The sequence below is a fragment of the Papilio xuthus genome, unplaced genomic scaffold (genome assembly GCF_000836235.2).
Source record: "Papilio xuthus unplaced genomic scaffold, Pxut_1.1 DF827597.1, whole genome shotgun sequence".
NCBI lineage: Eukaryota > Metazoa > Arthropoda > Insecta > Lepidoptera > Papilionidae > Papilio > Papilio xuthus.
The window spans coordinates 3,208,000-3,223,437 of record NW_013531052.1 but is presented as its reverse complement, the minus strand read 5'-3'; the positions used below and the strand labels follow the sequence as shown (position 1 = coordinate 3,223,437).

At 38.2% G+C, this 15,438-nt stretch overlaps 1 protein-coding gene across 1 annotated transcript in view; it reads right to left on the bottom strand.

The window, feature by feature from the left end:
• Positions 1–15,438, bottom strand: part of pum (pumilio) — a 57,412-nt gene that overhangs the window by 31,916 nt on the left and 10,058 nt on the right. The window contains exons 7-9 of the mRNA XM_013312810.1: positions 15,083–15,155; positions 14,896–14,996; positions 14,386–14,535 (exon numbers count right to left, since the gene is read on the bottom strand). Coding sequence (XP_013168264.1) covers positions 14,386–14,535; positions 14,896–14,996; positions 15,083–15,155 — 324 coding nt within the window. The remainder of the gene's footprint in view (positions 1–14,385; positions 14,536–14,895; positions 14,997–15,082; positions 15,156–15,438) is intronic.

Sequence of the window (15,438 nt, the reverse complement as noted above, 5' to 3'; positions counted from 1 at the left end):
ACATTTCACTAGCAGATGTTGGTAACATTTAACTGATTTAAGCGCGTCGCCGTAAAGTAATCGTCATAGGGTTTCTGTTAAAATGGAAACGTAATTAAGTTTATTGTTGTTTTCATAGCCCCAGTCGTCGGTACCTAACTTGGCTGAGTAAGAATCTGCGAGCCGAGTAAACGAATTTTGAATAAAAAGCGGATAGGAAGGGCAGCGAGAACGCGGCGGGGGAGTAAAACTTTTGTCATTGTTTCAATATCGCGCGGGCAATTAGTGCGGCTCGGACCCGCCGCGATCCATCCGCGTGCCTGCTCCAATCACCGACACGGCGCTACTCACTCTCCGCCTAACCATTAAAACAATGCTTACCAATTCACGTTGCATCGACACTTCAATTAATAATCAAAAGAAAACCAATTCGATGTTGTGAACCAAATTTACAATTTAATTTCATCGAAGAATGTTTTAAAAATTTTCCATTGCAATAATTGTTTTAAATTAAGTTAAGAGTTATAGTGTCCCGTGTTTTATTAAGGATATTTATGGTAATGATCCAATGTAGGTCAAATTTGTATTGGTGCCTTTACCAATGAAAGCGATACATTATGTTGAAAAAACCGTTTGAATTAGATTTCACGTTACCACACCCCTGTTTTAAATGATCGCCCTTCACTTTTAACAACTCGAAAGTTTTACGAATATGAATATTTCGGTAAGTCTCCGGTGTCTAACTTGACCTGTATAACACGGCAAAACACTTTACTGGCATCCCGCCTCTTTGTCTTAGAAAAAAAAAAAATTACAATAATTGTATTCTTATACATGTACTAAGACAGTTTATTTATATCGTTTGAACAACAATTATTACAAGCAAAGCATTTTGCGATGTGGCGACGATGGAGTGGCGATGTAGTGGCGAAGGAGCGGCGATGTCGCGACGACGCACGGGCCGTGCGGTAATTACCGCGGCGGCCGGGCCCGTGCGCTCTGGGGCGATGGGCGCTCCCGATCTCCTGTCAAAAGATCGCGTGCCGAGCGATGGACGCCCGCATTAAACGCTAGCGAAGAACCCATGCCCCATCAGATAACATGCAATCAATTTCGCGATCTACATGGTTCTACGTCGGCGCCGCCCCTGGACTGACGTCACGCCGATAAGCTTATAGTGCCAGCACACCACTGGTACCACTTACGATCACGTATACATCATGTTAATCAAATACAGTTTCCGTTTTAAGCGATGTACTAAGTCACTATCAAGTACTCAAATAATAACATCTTTTTGCACAACTGACAAGGCGGTAATCTTTTTTTAAACGGCTGCTCATTGTAACCCATATTAAAGAGTTAGATATTATATTTATTGCTGATTTTTCTAATTAACTATTGTTTAAAGAAGTTTGCAGTTAAATTAAAATAATGCTCTACTATCTAGCATCAGTCGATAATGTAATATAAATAGGTATAGATGCATAGAACATTGTTTCACCTAATCAAGGTATTCACCGACACTGCGAAGCGAGCAAGTCACGCGATCGTTTTATCGCACACCTTCTTTCTGTTTTATGGAGCAGATAAAGTTTGTTTAAAAAGCTCGCATGTCTTTACTGTATCGACGTCCTCCTCGTGACGAGTGGTGTTACCCTCTTTATCCCTTTACATCGCGCGACGCCGAGGCAAACTATAGCTTTAAATTATTATCACAACGGAGCAATTTAAGATCTTGTAAGCTTTACCTGAAAACGATCTAAAATAGCTTTTTAACTTGTATTCTTCACAAGCTTTTCAGCGGTGTTTTTGACACGGCTCTAGTATGCTGGCGGCGTGCAGTTTGTGCACGTATTATTTATAGATGAAACTACGAATAGCCAGTGAACTGACAAAGAGAGGAAAAGCTCATTGTGAGTCGGAAAATCCTCGCAAGTCAATTTGGTATTATGAGGTAATGGAGAGAAACGGGCATGATTTACGCGGCGCGGCCGACGAGTTCGCGGGCAAGCACAATTATCGGCCCGCAGGCGCTCTCAATTACAAAGAGGCGCGCCCCCGAGACTGAACCCCCGTCCCGCCTCGACCCGACCACAAATCTTTTGCTCTTAGTCTTTCTCTAGGTTCAAAACAACAAGTTAGGAACGTAGCGAAATGCGTCGGATTAACTATAAACACCTTCCTATGTGTATGTAACATGTCTGAGTAACATCAAAAGCATTTTTCATTTTCTTTTTATGTTCAATATCAGCGATATAAATACAAGTTAGTATTTCTTAACAGATTCTTATGAACAAGTAAAATCTATAACTACATGGTTAAATTGTCTGCTATATTTAACTTTACTATTTTTGTATACTTAAAACTTTACTAAACTATTTTTTCCAATAAAGAAAACGCGTTGGCAGGATTTATCGTTGTTAAATGGAAATGAAGTTTCGAGATGCGATGGGGTCGAGTGTCGCGTTTTAATTTGCGCGGCGACACACGAGTGGAGTCCGTGCCATGGTTTGTGGGCAGCGACGAGTCGAGTGGCTGCTAATTGCAACGCCACGCTATCCTCCACCGACACCGCTCTCGGAAGCTTCCCAATCTTTAAATATGTACATTTATAGTTTCATTTAAAATGATGACGTACGATAAGTAATGATGTACAACGATTCATTAATTACAAAACTTATTGTAGGTGTAGGCAATAAAACATTGCCCATATCGTCGATAGCCCGTAATTCGTTCCCTACGGAGGATACTGATAAGCTCAAAATGACCGTAATCATATCTGTGGACACATTAATTATGCAATTTGACAGCGCAAATGAACATGAACACAATCTTAGCTAATTAAACGTAATTTTGTGTTGTTAAAATATAACATGCGGCAGTGAGGGCGGGCGAGCATCGCACGGAGTGGGCTTCGCGATCGTCTGAAGTAATTTCTGGAGAAACAAATGAAACTGCTCCCCTCGCGCCAGACAGCGCTTTGCAAACCGTGCAAGCCCATGTAATCGGATAATAAAAAGGGCAAACGCGGTAAATATTAGATGAGGAAGACAGTTTTACGAGCACCACCTAATTAAGTGGTGAACCAAACTCAAAACGAAGAAAACGTTTACAGAGAAATAATGCGTACGGAGATGGGAATTGTCGGTTGAGCACGATTTAACATATTTTTTTATCTTTTATTACTTTATCCTAAAAGTCACATTTACGATCATTCACATTTACGTATAATTAAGAAATGCCACATTAAATATATATGAAATAAATAGAACCATCATCTATGTTAGGTGTGTATTTGTGTATTGCTTACGTGTGAAAAGTAGATCGTGTGCGGGAGTGTGTGCGGGCCTGTGTGCAGCCGCGCGCGTGTGGCGCGTGTATTTCTGGCGCTCAGGTAGAGCGACTCGCGGTGGAATTCGACCTCACCTGAGTCTGATTCACTCTAGAGCTAAATCAAGACGCTCTACATATTCATTACAGACATTTTCCCGTTGCTGCAACTATACTACCGTAGCAATGTCAAATCTTCATGTAATCTTTCGAGAGATGAGCTGTTAGCAAATATGGGATGATTTATCCTTTTCAGACTATTAAGAAAATCAGCGGTCTAAGTTAAACACAAATGTTAGTGATTAACGACAAATTGCGGGCTTGAAACGATTTGTGGGTGTAAGGTTTAATCGCGGCAGGGTTCACGGGCCGAGGTCTCGGGTCCGGCCCGGGGCGATTCATTAGCTGCGCCGCGTCAGAACAAACAAATTAACGCGACGGGCGTGTTTTACTCGATGATAAAAGGGCGAGGGGCGATGGGCATCGCGCCAGCTGCGTGAGGCCGCGCGATAAATCTCGCGCTCGGCGACGATAGGGTTCGGTCCTGGGGCGTCTTTGACCTCGTCGCTCTCTGCTCTTCAACGCAACAATAGCCATCACGCCTACGTCAGGCACTAGTCCGCATCAATGCAAAAGCATTGTTTATTAATTTGAACATTGAATGCAACACTGAAATAAGAAACATTGTAAAAATACGAGCGTTTGCAGGGTGTCAGAGAAATGACCGGCTGGTGGAGCACATGTACATAGAGGCGCAACACTCACGGCGCCCGGCCGCTCCCGCCGCGAGTAAATGGCTTCAGTTAATTAAGTTTAATCAGAGCTCTACGATGTCAGTGTACGGTCGCCGACCATCTGCTAGGCAATACACGCCCACATTGTATTTTGTTACAACTAACACATGCCCAATAACGTTTATCAATGAAACCTTAGTAAATTGACATAAATCCGAATAAAAATCTATGTTCAGTGCTATGTTGTTATTGTATAACAAATGTCACATTCATATTGAACTTAATACATAACTTCAAAGGCTTTAGTATTGTTATATTATAGATCATATCAATTGTTTAGGTATACCATGATAAGTTTCGGATTAATACATCATTATAAAGTAATTGTATATCATATATCAGGTAGAGTGATTCAAAATTAAAGCGATGGGCAGTAGGGTCAATCACATATAATTTCTGAAAATCAATCAAATCATGTGGGTAAATTTTGCCCTCATTTACATAAACTCAAAACAATATAAGTAACCATTTTGTTATTCATTTTATAGATTTCTGGGCATCAACAGCATTATGAGATTCGATAAGAAGATATATTTAAAGTGTGAACAGTATTCGATAGTGCGGTGCTGTGCGGTGCGGTACGGCGTAAGCGTGGCGTGCTGCGCGACCATTAACGCAGCGTGACGGGCGGTCGCAGCGGCGGCGGCGGCGGCGGCGGGGTCTGCGCGGTGCTGCCTCACGCGATTTTATCGCACTTTCCGCGAACACCGCATCGCGCTGCCCGCCCGCTCTCTTCCGTGACTAACTTTCCCCGGTGTCCTATCTTCTGCAATTCTTCGGGCATAAATTTAATTCTACCTTGAATAATCCCTTTATCCGCCTGACGACAAACTCGACGCCACGGCGCACATTTATTCAAAAATATTTAACGACGACCGCGAGTCTACAGTAGCGGCCGACGACGGCATAATGAGCGGCGAATCCTTTGAGCGGCACTGCAGCTGGGGTGATTCGAATGCTGAGCTAATTAAGCGGTGCTGATTCGCAGCCGCGGCCGAATTAGTGCGATTGTACTATTAGTCGACTGCTGCTTTTACAACTAACAATTTTAATGGGCTCCGTTACTTTGCTAATTGGAAGGCGTATCCGTTATAACAAATACTCTCTCGGTGTGCCGTCAAAATGTTACGGATCAGACAGAAGTTCAAAGTCGACACCCTCGCGCAAATGCCATAACGATGAACTTTAAATGTCAATTTCGATGAATTGGAACACTCTAAATGTTGTGAAGAAGGTTGTGAAAACATTGAAAAACTATAAATCAAATCGCAATACGTAACAAATTAAGGGTCATGTGAAAATGTTAAATAGAAACATATTACCGTTCACTCCATTGTAAAGTTCCGCCCCCAATTCTATTAACAATCAACAGTTTACCTTTTTACTACAGCTAGGGTGTAAAAGGGATTGTATTAGTTTTATTAGCCAGGGTGAGGTCGTTGAGAAAACGTTTACGTTGTGAACTGAATACTAAGAGACTACAAATACTAAAATATATTTCAAATAAAAATGCTTTGAGTCAAAACAGCGTACATCAAAACAAGAAGCTGTAGCGCATAAGCCATATCACATTAATCTGGGTTTCTACACTAAGCTGAAATGTGCCAATGGGTGACATTGCAAATCCGCGCAGAGGCCGCGGGTCGTACGGAGCAAATCCTTTTGCGGAATCTACGACAAATACAAAAGAGGTTCATGGCCTGTTATTAGTCAACTGGCAAGAGACAATTGTATTTTGGTGTGATTACACATAAAATACACTTTGAAGAATATAATATTGTTAAGAGCACTGACAGGTAACAATCAATTTATTACTTATGACGATAAACATTACCTACTAAGTCTTATGAATTCGCAAAAACGTTAAATAAATACCTATTTACGATTCATGAAGTGAAAAGTGACTAAAATATGTTATGTACACAAAATTTGCGATATTAATTCATTTACATAATACAAAATTGGCTTAATATATAAAATTACTAGTTGATTTATGACCTTGTATAAATCATTATAAGTAAACTACGGATACCTCTTACATCTCGTATGATAGCCTCGGTCTTTATACATTGCTGCAGTAGTTTTCAGATATCTCTAACTTCACGCGAGTCGCTGCACGTAACACGATTTTAGGTGTTGCGGAATGCGCGGAAGAGCACTGTGCATCGCGCTTTTGACCTTGAGCCACCAAGATATTTGAAATGAAGGGCTCATTGTGTTCATCCCAGATAGTGGATTCTTTAATGAAATTTTTATCTTTCAAGAACTACAAATCATTTCTGGTTTTCGACTTGACACCCGACGAATTATGATAATGTTACCAACATCCTAAGAGTAATTACGACGATGCCTTGCAGCGCCATTTTGAGTATTTGATCGAAAGACTTGCTAACGCACAAGTGAAATCAAATAAAGCTTATCAGTACGTAGAGTATTAACTGCGTGATTTCTAAAATAAAAAATAAATAAATGGTATATAAAATAGGATCTTAACCTAAATGACAGTTCACTCGTGTTAGATCTATATTTATCTACTGCGAATAATTTTAACTTGACTTGCTAAAACTACTTGCGCAAAACAAGAAGCGCCCTATTCGCGTGACTGTCTCGCGGAAGGTTTGGATCACTTCCTCTGTTTCTTCACATAATTTGTGTCGAGCGTTCAACGTATCGCATCGTTAAAGGAGAATAATGACTACATTTTAATTTAATACTTGCCCATTCGGCGGACATTGTGCGGACCAATGGGTATATTTGCTTGCTATTTGGGATATTAGTAAACTTAATTATTTATGTAGTTCTACACTTTGATTTTTTATCAATATAATCGTATAGCTCACTCTAAGTCGGCATCCACATACTCAATGAGTATGATGACGCCTAACCACTGCCTAAATGATAACTTAAGTAAATAAATAGGAATTTAGTATTTACAATTCTTAAACGTCGTATTCGTTCAACACGTTAAATATTATGTTAAAAATATTATTTATACATTACATACATACACACATTCAGTAGCGTGACGTATTATAGCACTAAAAATTAATCAATTGTAAAATTTTGGGTAAGATTTCCTTGTGCCGTACCGCGCAAGACGGAACCGAATGGCGGTAACAATAAAAAGAAATTCGTTGCGGCTAAGTTTCTCTTTTGATACATTCTCTTGTGTTTTTTTTGTAGCGATTAATTCATTAATTTTAATTTTATGTAATAAACATCTAAAAATGTACAAACCAGTGGAAGAGTAGAACTTTGCTATAAATATGCAAAGGTAAATAGCGGCCAGCGTAGAAAAGAAATACCTTTTTATTTGTGAAAATAAATAGCTTCGCAAACGAGGCCGAGCGAACGATTAATCTAAGTTAGTGAGTTAACAAGACGGTGAAGTGATCAGCGGGAGCGTTGTTAAAGTTTAATAAGCGTTAGTTAGCGGGCGCTGGGTGCGGCGGTAGCGGCGGCGGCGGCGGCGGCAGTGACGCTGGCAATAAGGTGACTGTTATCTCCGGTGCACGGCGCCGAACAAATTACTGCGCCCTCATCTTCTGCCTGTCGCCGAAACCATCGGGTGGCAAGTAATAACTCAGCCGCAGCGTTCACTCACGTCATATCGTATCAATTAGGCCGTGAACACAGACTTTAACCGTCGGCCATTAATTAAGTTTCATAATCGCCCGGCGGGTTTAGGTAGCGTGCATCGAATTGTATGCAGTATTTATATTCACACTTGAAACCGCGCTTAATTTAATTTCATATGCGTTAAATTAATGAAATCAGTAACGTTATATATGTGTATACACACTTCAGTGACATATATTAAACGAGCTAGCGCGGCATCTAGTCGTAAAGTAGGCAATTAGGATTTTAAATATGAGCCTCGGAAATGTAAAAGAGCAGCGCGAGTCGAGTCGTCAAAGCGAGAATAATCTCATAACCGCGGCCCGATGACAGGGGCAGCTTACGCCGAGCACCCTCGAGCTTAACCAGATTGTTCTTTGACCGAGCGACCAGGCTTTATACTAAATACGTGATGCTACATTATTCTTTACAGAACAATTGTAAGTTTGTAAAATAGCTATAAAGCCAGTCTCGATGGGAAACAATTGAAGCGCATCGGTTTCGGTGTAACGTATAATTTTAGGTGAACGAGGAACGATAAAATTGCGATAAGTTTTGCAAGGCGTTGCGGGTCGAGCGAGCGGTGCGGGAGGCGAGGTCCAAATGCTTAAATTTCTCCGCGGCCGGTGGTGCGTGGCGGCGTGCAATCGGGCGCGCTCCTCGATTCCGATCCGATTCACGCGACCACCGCTCGCTCCGTTGCAACACAGTGTTCGTGGTTCCGACGAAAGAAAGCGCCGTAACGACAAAAAGCAGTTCGGATTTAACGGTAAATTAAGTGAGACCATTGCAGTGATCTGTAAAGTAGTGCACGAGCTAAAAAAAAATGAAATTGAATGAAACACTTTTATTATATGACCACAAGTATTACGATCGTTGATTTTCCATTGAAAACACAAATTAGGAAATGCTCTCCTCTCTAGATTGTGACGCCAAAGCCGAGAGGACTTTGCGAGTTCCATACTGATTACAGCTCCATATTTGATGAGCCACTCACGTGAGGTCGCAACGGACCGCAGACTAATTTCAATACCCATCTGATTATTTAATAAGTTGCTCCGTGCGTGACTAGGCAGTGGAAAACAAAAGAGACAATGCTTTTAATCTTTTAGAACGTAGACATTTACTTATCTATACCTGAAGTACCCGACGCGAATACGGAACCTATGATTAACAAACTGGTAATTTTTTGCATGACGTACAAATTCATGCAGGTGCACTTGGAAAAATCCAAGAGGGAAAGTGTTCACATGTGTGCGCGCGAGGGCGGGCGGGTGTTCGGGGCGAGGCGAGACGAGACTCGCAGCAGGCAGAAGACGGCCCGCACACAGTTTAATTTCCCACGAGGTCGATCTCGGCGCCGCGGAGCGCAACCCGCGGGAATTAATTGCCAGTAATGAATAGTCAAGTGAACGTCCGTTAATTATACATAAAGTAAAATTCAGAAAACATAATCTCATCTACTAATAAATCGTATTTAGTCTTTGGTACTAAAATGAGATGTTTACATAATGTGCGACAGAATCCGTGGAGTCAGCCGTTGCGCGGCCGCGAAGCATTGAAGCGCGGTATATTACATTTTCACACGGCTTGCAGATTAACAAACTAAGTAGTGACATAATTGTTAAGAGTGCAATGACCTCTCGTTACCGCTGTAGTCAGCGGAGCGAAGGCAAAGAATACGAAGAATGAAGTTAGATTAGTTTAGAAAATATTTTTTAATAAGTCTAACGTATTTGTACGATATATTGTACTCCACTGTATTTTGATTATATGATATATGGATGCAGAATTGGCGATGATATCAAAACAAAAAATAACCTTTACTGCACTTGATTTTGCGTGCAAAAGATTAAAAAGAAGTTGTATTGACGAGAACTTCGATAAGGCATGTAATAAGGGAATCTGGTGCGCTGTGGCGGCGGATAGCGTCGCAGGTTTCGTTCCGATTATATCACGCCGCCATACCGTTACAATCGGTAATGTTATGTGCAGTTAGGGTGTGGGTTTATTGCTTCCTAGTGACGCGTAGTGTGAACATCCCGGAGATAGTCACTCGTTAGCTGGGGCCACGTATACACTTTGAAACGATGTACTATATACTATCAAATGCACTATGAAATATATAAAAGGTATTCAATATTTATCTAAATGAAACTTCAAAACATTTGGCAAAACCTGTTGCTCTGTTATGAGAAGAAGATTGCCCCTTTTATAAAACCAAATTCTACACATTACCATAGGTGAAGACACCGTTGCTAGTACCGCTTCTTTAAATTAAAAACGTAACATTTGTACAAAGAAACGACCGGCGTGAATTTTTAAAAGTAACTGTACGGTGAGTCGGCTAGTGTGCGTAAATTAATGCTTTGTCTGTAGGAGTACAGAATAATTACTTTTTTGTTTGTACGCGTTTGTAGAGGTAACTTGAATTACCTCACTGTTGTGTACTTTCTTAAGAGAAATGTGGAATTTTGTTTATTGTCTACAAGTGCTATAAAAATCTAAGGAAATTATTATTATAGTGAAAATACCTCATGAACGAAAATAAATATTATATTTATTTATACTTTGTAATATCGTAGGAACTTTTATACTATTCTGATGAAGAGGTCTCGTCTCTCTTTTAACACGCTAAATTTGTTATCTATGTAATTCTGTTTTTGTTATCGTTTGATTAAACACAGACCACAAACTGACTTATCGTTGGACTGATAGAATACAATGCTAAAGACAAAAATATTATATAAATTCATAAATTATTAGTTATTCAGCTGTTTACAGATATGGGCTTAATTTAATATAAAGATTCGAAGAACATACAACAAATGAATTTTTATTAGGTTGCTATTAATTTATTTCCTGATACAAAATTATATATACAGAAAATTGTCTTGTATATTCCAGAAAACACTAATCCAATTTCATGTTAACGCCACACAAAGTCGAACATAATGACTCATCTAGGATTCTGGATCCATCCATCTTTATACAAGTGTGGCTAAAAAACAACCAAAGTTTCGACTAAAAAGATGAACCCAATTTATTTATTAAAGCAAGTCAATGAACACATTAAATGGAGGCTACGAAAACCACCAGGTGCGGACACACAATGCGTAAACAAAAACAATGAGTAAATTACCATTCCATTGTAGCACTCCGTTTCATATTCGTTTGTTTGTAAATCGTGACATCAAATCACTTGTGGAGCTGCAACCTGCTAATTGTGTAATTATCAATGACAAAATCGAACACGAACGAAAGCAATTTGTACTGTACTGCTTCATTATAACTTGATACATTTATAACTTCCTAGACTGTTGGATTTCTAACTTAGTTCGATACCTGGACAGCAATTTTTTTTTTATATTTATGAAATGAATTGGTAATTTTGAATTCAATAAATTACACGAGCGGTTCTAAAACTTTTTGGACTACGGAACACTTTTGGGAAGCGTAGTATTTGATAAAACCATAGATTCTAGATTTGGTTATCATAAACCCTTTTTAATTCTTTTCTTGCGTCCCCCGTACGTTCTGTACATACGTTACATTAATCTTTTGAGGAATTTCCTTCTGAAACCTTTCCTTTTAATTATGATTAGTGTCTGTTTTCATACACCCCAGAAAGGCTTAGATAAGGCTAAATGTAGTTACAAAATTAGTCTTACAATAATTAATTACGATTAATTCTTTAAGTTTACTTTAAATTTATTAAAGTCAAGAGGTCCTCGACCCGGACACCGAAATTAATATTTACTACGCGCTTCTTTTATACAAGCATTTTAAATACCTTAAACGATACTTTGAACCACATTTTAAACAAAATGTTACTATGAAACCACGGGTTAAACTCCACATTTACTTCCGTGATAAATTAGATTTTAAATATATACACATATTTTATGGACATGTGCGAAGTATACAACGAGACTGTAGTACTTTACACAGACTAGACGATTGGAAGGCAACTAATATTAGATCCTGGACCACATAATTTGAAGTAACCACACAGCGGTCAGTCAGGAAGCGATCCGCGCGGCTCGCGAGTCGTGCAATTGTGGGGGTTAACGTACGCGATATACGAGCAAAAGAATGTCAAACACAAGCCGCGTTAGTTAAAATTCTAACGGCGTTATGTAAACCTAAGGCGCTTGATGCGATTCAATTTGCTTAATATTTATTCTAAAACTTAAGTAATGTGAAAACTATTAGGTAATAGGAAGTTCCTTTCTCATAAATAGTAATAATGTAAGATTTATTTTTCTTAAAGTTTTATATAACCGATAATTATCTTAAAAATATCAAAGATACTTGTAGAATAAGAAATCTAAAATAACCCATCAACCTTGTTTTTCCGTACCTAATGTAATTTTTACAGTAAAAAAACCTATAAATGTAATGTTCTACCGAGCAATTACATCTACAATCGCTTTATTTACCGAGAGCAGATTTCTCGAATGTATAATACGATCCATATTTGTAATGACTGACGTTTTTTCAAGGTGATGGGGCCAAACATTTTAATCTCGGGTCATATTACAGACTATTAGCGTCTTGCTTATTACCATCAGGTGAATGTCCTGTTAAAGTTGGCAAACATAAAAACTGAACGTGTTTGTGACTTTACAGTTAATAATTTTTGAACGCTGATCAATTAAAAAAACCAACAAAAGTGCAAAGTCACATAACACAAATAATACTTATTTAGCTGTCATACATTTTTTACGTGCAATTTATTCAAGTCGTCCTTCGACTTATACGAGGATTATGTTCTTTCACGGCAATTAATTTAAATAATAGGTGTAGGTACTAAGTTGGTTACTCGTGCTACATATTGCACAGAAATGAAAATATTTCTCATAAAGTAATCACACGTTATGTTTTAAGTAGTCGAGTAAATTGATGTTGAAATTTTATAAGGAATGAGGAAAAATTTACGCTGAAAAATCTTTGTCAACGGACGATAAACAAAAATATAAAACAATTCAGTAAAATGACATTAAGTGATTGGTTTTACTCGTGTTAAAACTTCTAACTTTTGCTTCATATTTATTTTTGCTAGTTGAATAGCGTAAAGAATTCAAAAATCGATAATTGTTAATTATAAAAAGCTATTTTTTTCATTTGAGAGAACTTTAGACACGGTAATATGGACAATGATATATGAGGAATAAAACATAGTTAATTCTAAGCGTCAAAATGTATGATTAATTTTTTCAAAACATCGCATGAAACATTTCAAGACATACAACATGAGAAGACAAATATCATGTCACATACAAAATACCGTATGAGCTTGTTTTGTTTGTTTGAAAGCAATTGAAAAATGTCAAAATTGAATAATTCCTTTAAAATATTAGTATGTGTAGCAATAGATGACATAATAATATCCTGAATTACGATCGAATCAACGTGTTTTCTTCACTAATCTTATACAATCGATTTGAGAAAGGGGTCAGCCAACCTGCCCAACCTGTTTACGTCTGCAATTTATTTGTTGGATGTGTAATTAATATTGAATGTAAAATGAGAATTTTACAACCGCACTCAGTCATTCAGTGGTCTTACTTCATGTAAATCTATAGTGTAAACTAGCTGTTGCCCACGACTCTATCCGCAGGGGATTAGAAAAAAAAATATTGGTAGACTATGTGTTCTTCTAGACTATGTTGTATATCTATGCAAAATTTGAGCGAGATCCATGCAGCCGTTCATGAGATACCTTAAAACAAACATCAAGGCATACATCTAAACATTCGCATTTATAATATTAATAAAATACATATATAATAGTAAGATTTACACTAAGTCTCCCATGGTAATCAATTTTGTATGAATGCCTGCAGTTCAACAACCTAAATGTGAATTGAACAAGGGCGGAAATTGTTGACGTATTAAAATGTGAAATGTTTGATCAGTGTCTGATCACCAATCAGTTACACAAAGTGCAATTCATTCACTGGATTATTTTTTAATATATTAATGTAAGTATTTAAAAACAACATTTATGTTAAAGACTAAAAATCGACCATTTTTGAAGGACTAAAGTCAAACTTTCGACACAACAGATACTCAAATCTGGCAACCATATTTGCAGATCAATTGTATTTTTAATACAATTTGTACTATTGAATTGATCTTAGCATTACAACAGTAACCGACTGAACATTTAAACTATAACCCTAAACTTAAACATTTAAATGTAAGTTTACTGTATACATAAGTTTTCAGGAAAACTAAGCTTTTCAGATTTTTTTAATATTTTTTTACGAGTTTTATGTGTATCAATTACAATTACATGAAAAAAAAATCTTTTTACTGTATTTTATACTTTGCCAAATTATAGGTTAAATAAAATAGAGCTATTGGTGCTCAAATCATATTATGAATGGTGAATGCTAACACAACGTAACGAAATATACACGTCATTTTGTCAATAAATTCATACGAAATGCAATTTATCGATTGTTAACAATTTCCCCTGGAATTAAAAACGTACGGCATCGATAACAGACGAAAATATTATTATTTTTATACCATCTATCAATAGCATTCAGCGGATAGTTACCGAAAATCCACGACTTTTGTACTTATCCATGTATTTTGTATAAATCTATATTTTGCCGAGGGGTGGAGGGTGTTGTGAAAGCGTGCGACATACCTGCAGCTCGAAGGGCTGGTGGTGCTGCGCGGAGTCAGGCGCGGGCTGCACCACGGACGCTCCGTTGACGAGGCTGGCTGCGGCCGCCACGCCGCCCACGCCAGAGTTGGCCGCGCCCACGCCGCCCACTGCGCCCACTCCGCCCGCGTACTGCGCCCACACAAACACATGTACATCTCTACTATATCACACAGAAGTTATCTTACTTCTTACTAATCTTATAAATGCTAATGTTTAAATGGATGGACAGATGGATGGATTCTTGTTTGATTCTCTGTAAGTTAAGATTTATTTTATATTCCGCGCGGACGGAGTCACGTGCGAAAGCTAGTGATATCATAAATTAGGAATGATCGCATCATTAAGAATAGATTATAATAGAAACCACAAACAGTCTCTTCATCTATCGAAGTCCAAAGTTATTTCGATTAGGGGTTGTATAAGGGACAAAATGAGATATATTTGATTAATTCAGAGTAAAAGGATAAGGTAAAAATTGTTGACAATTACCTGCTGCGTAGTTGCAAAGCTGCTGTTATCGAACTGCGGATGCTGTTCCATTTGCAAAACGAGTTCAATGTGCTGATTCATGGAGTCATTCAAAGTCATGCCTGTAAAAATGAATTCAAAGTCAGCATATATTTTTTATATGATAATCAATTTATAATTTAAAGATATACAAGACAAGTATAGTTACCAGGATGAAGTTGCGGATGCTGTGGATGCGGCAATCCTTGCAGCGGCGGCACACCCAACATACCCGGGTGGTGCTGGAGAAGAATAAAATACAAGTTTTATTATTCCATTCAGACCATATAAAATAGACATTTGGAATGTAACGGAATTAAAGCAAAAAGATAATATTGAATAGTCGCTTGCACATGATATTGAGAGAAAATTAAGAGTTACTTAAGCTAGTGGGTACCATTTTTCATTACATAACATCAAGTGGGATTTTGATCAAATTCAGCTGTATCCATTGTAAAAAGTGGGGACAAACAATGAAAGATTTAAAAGATGAAAACCTGATTTTCATTGTCACAAAAAGTAATA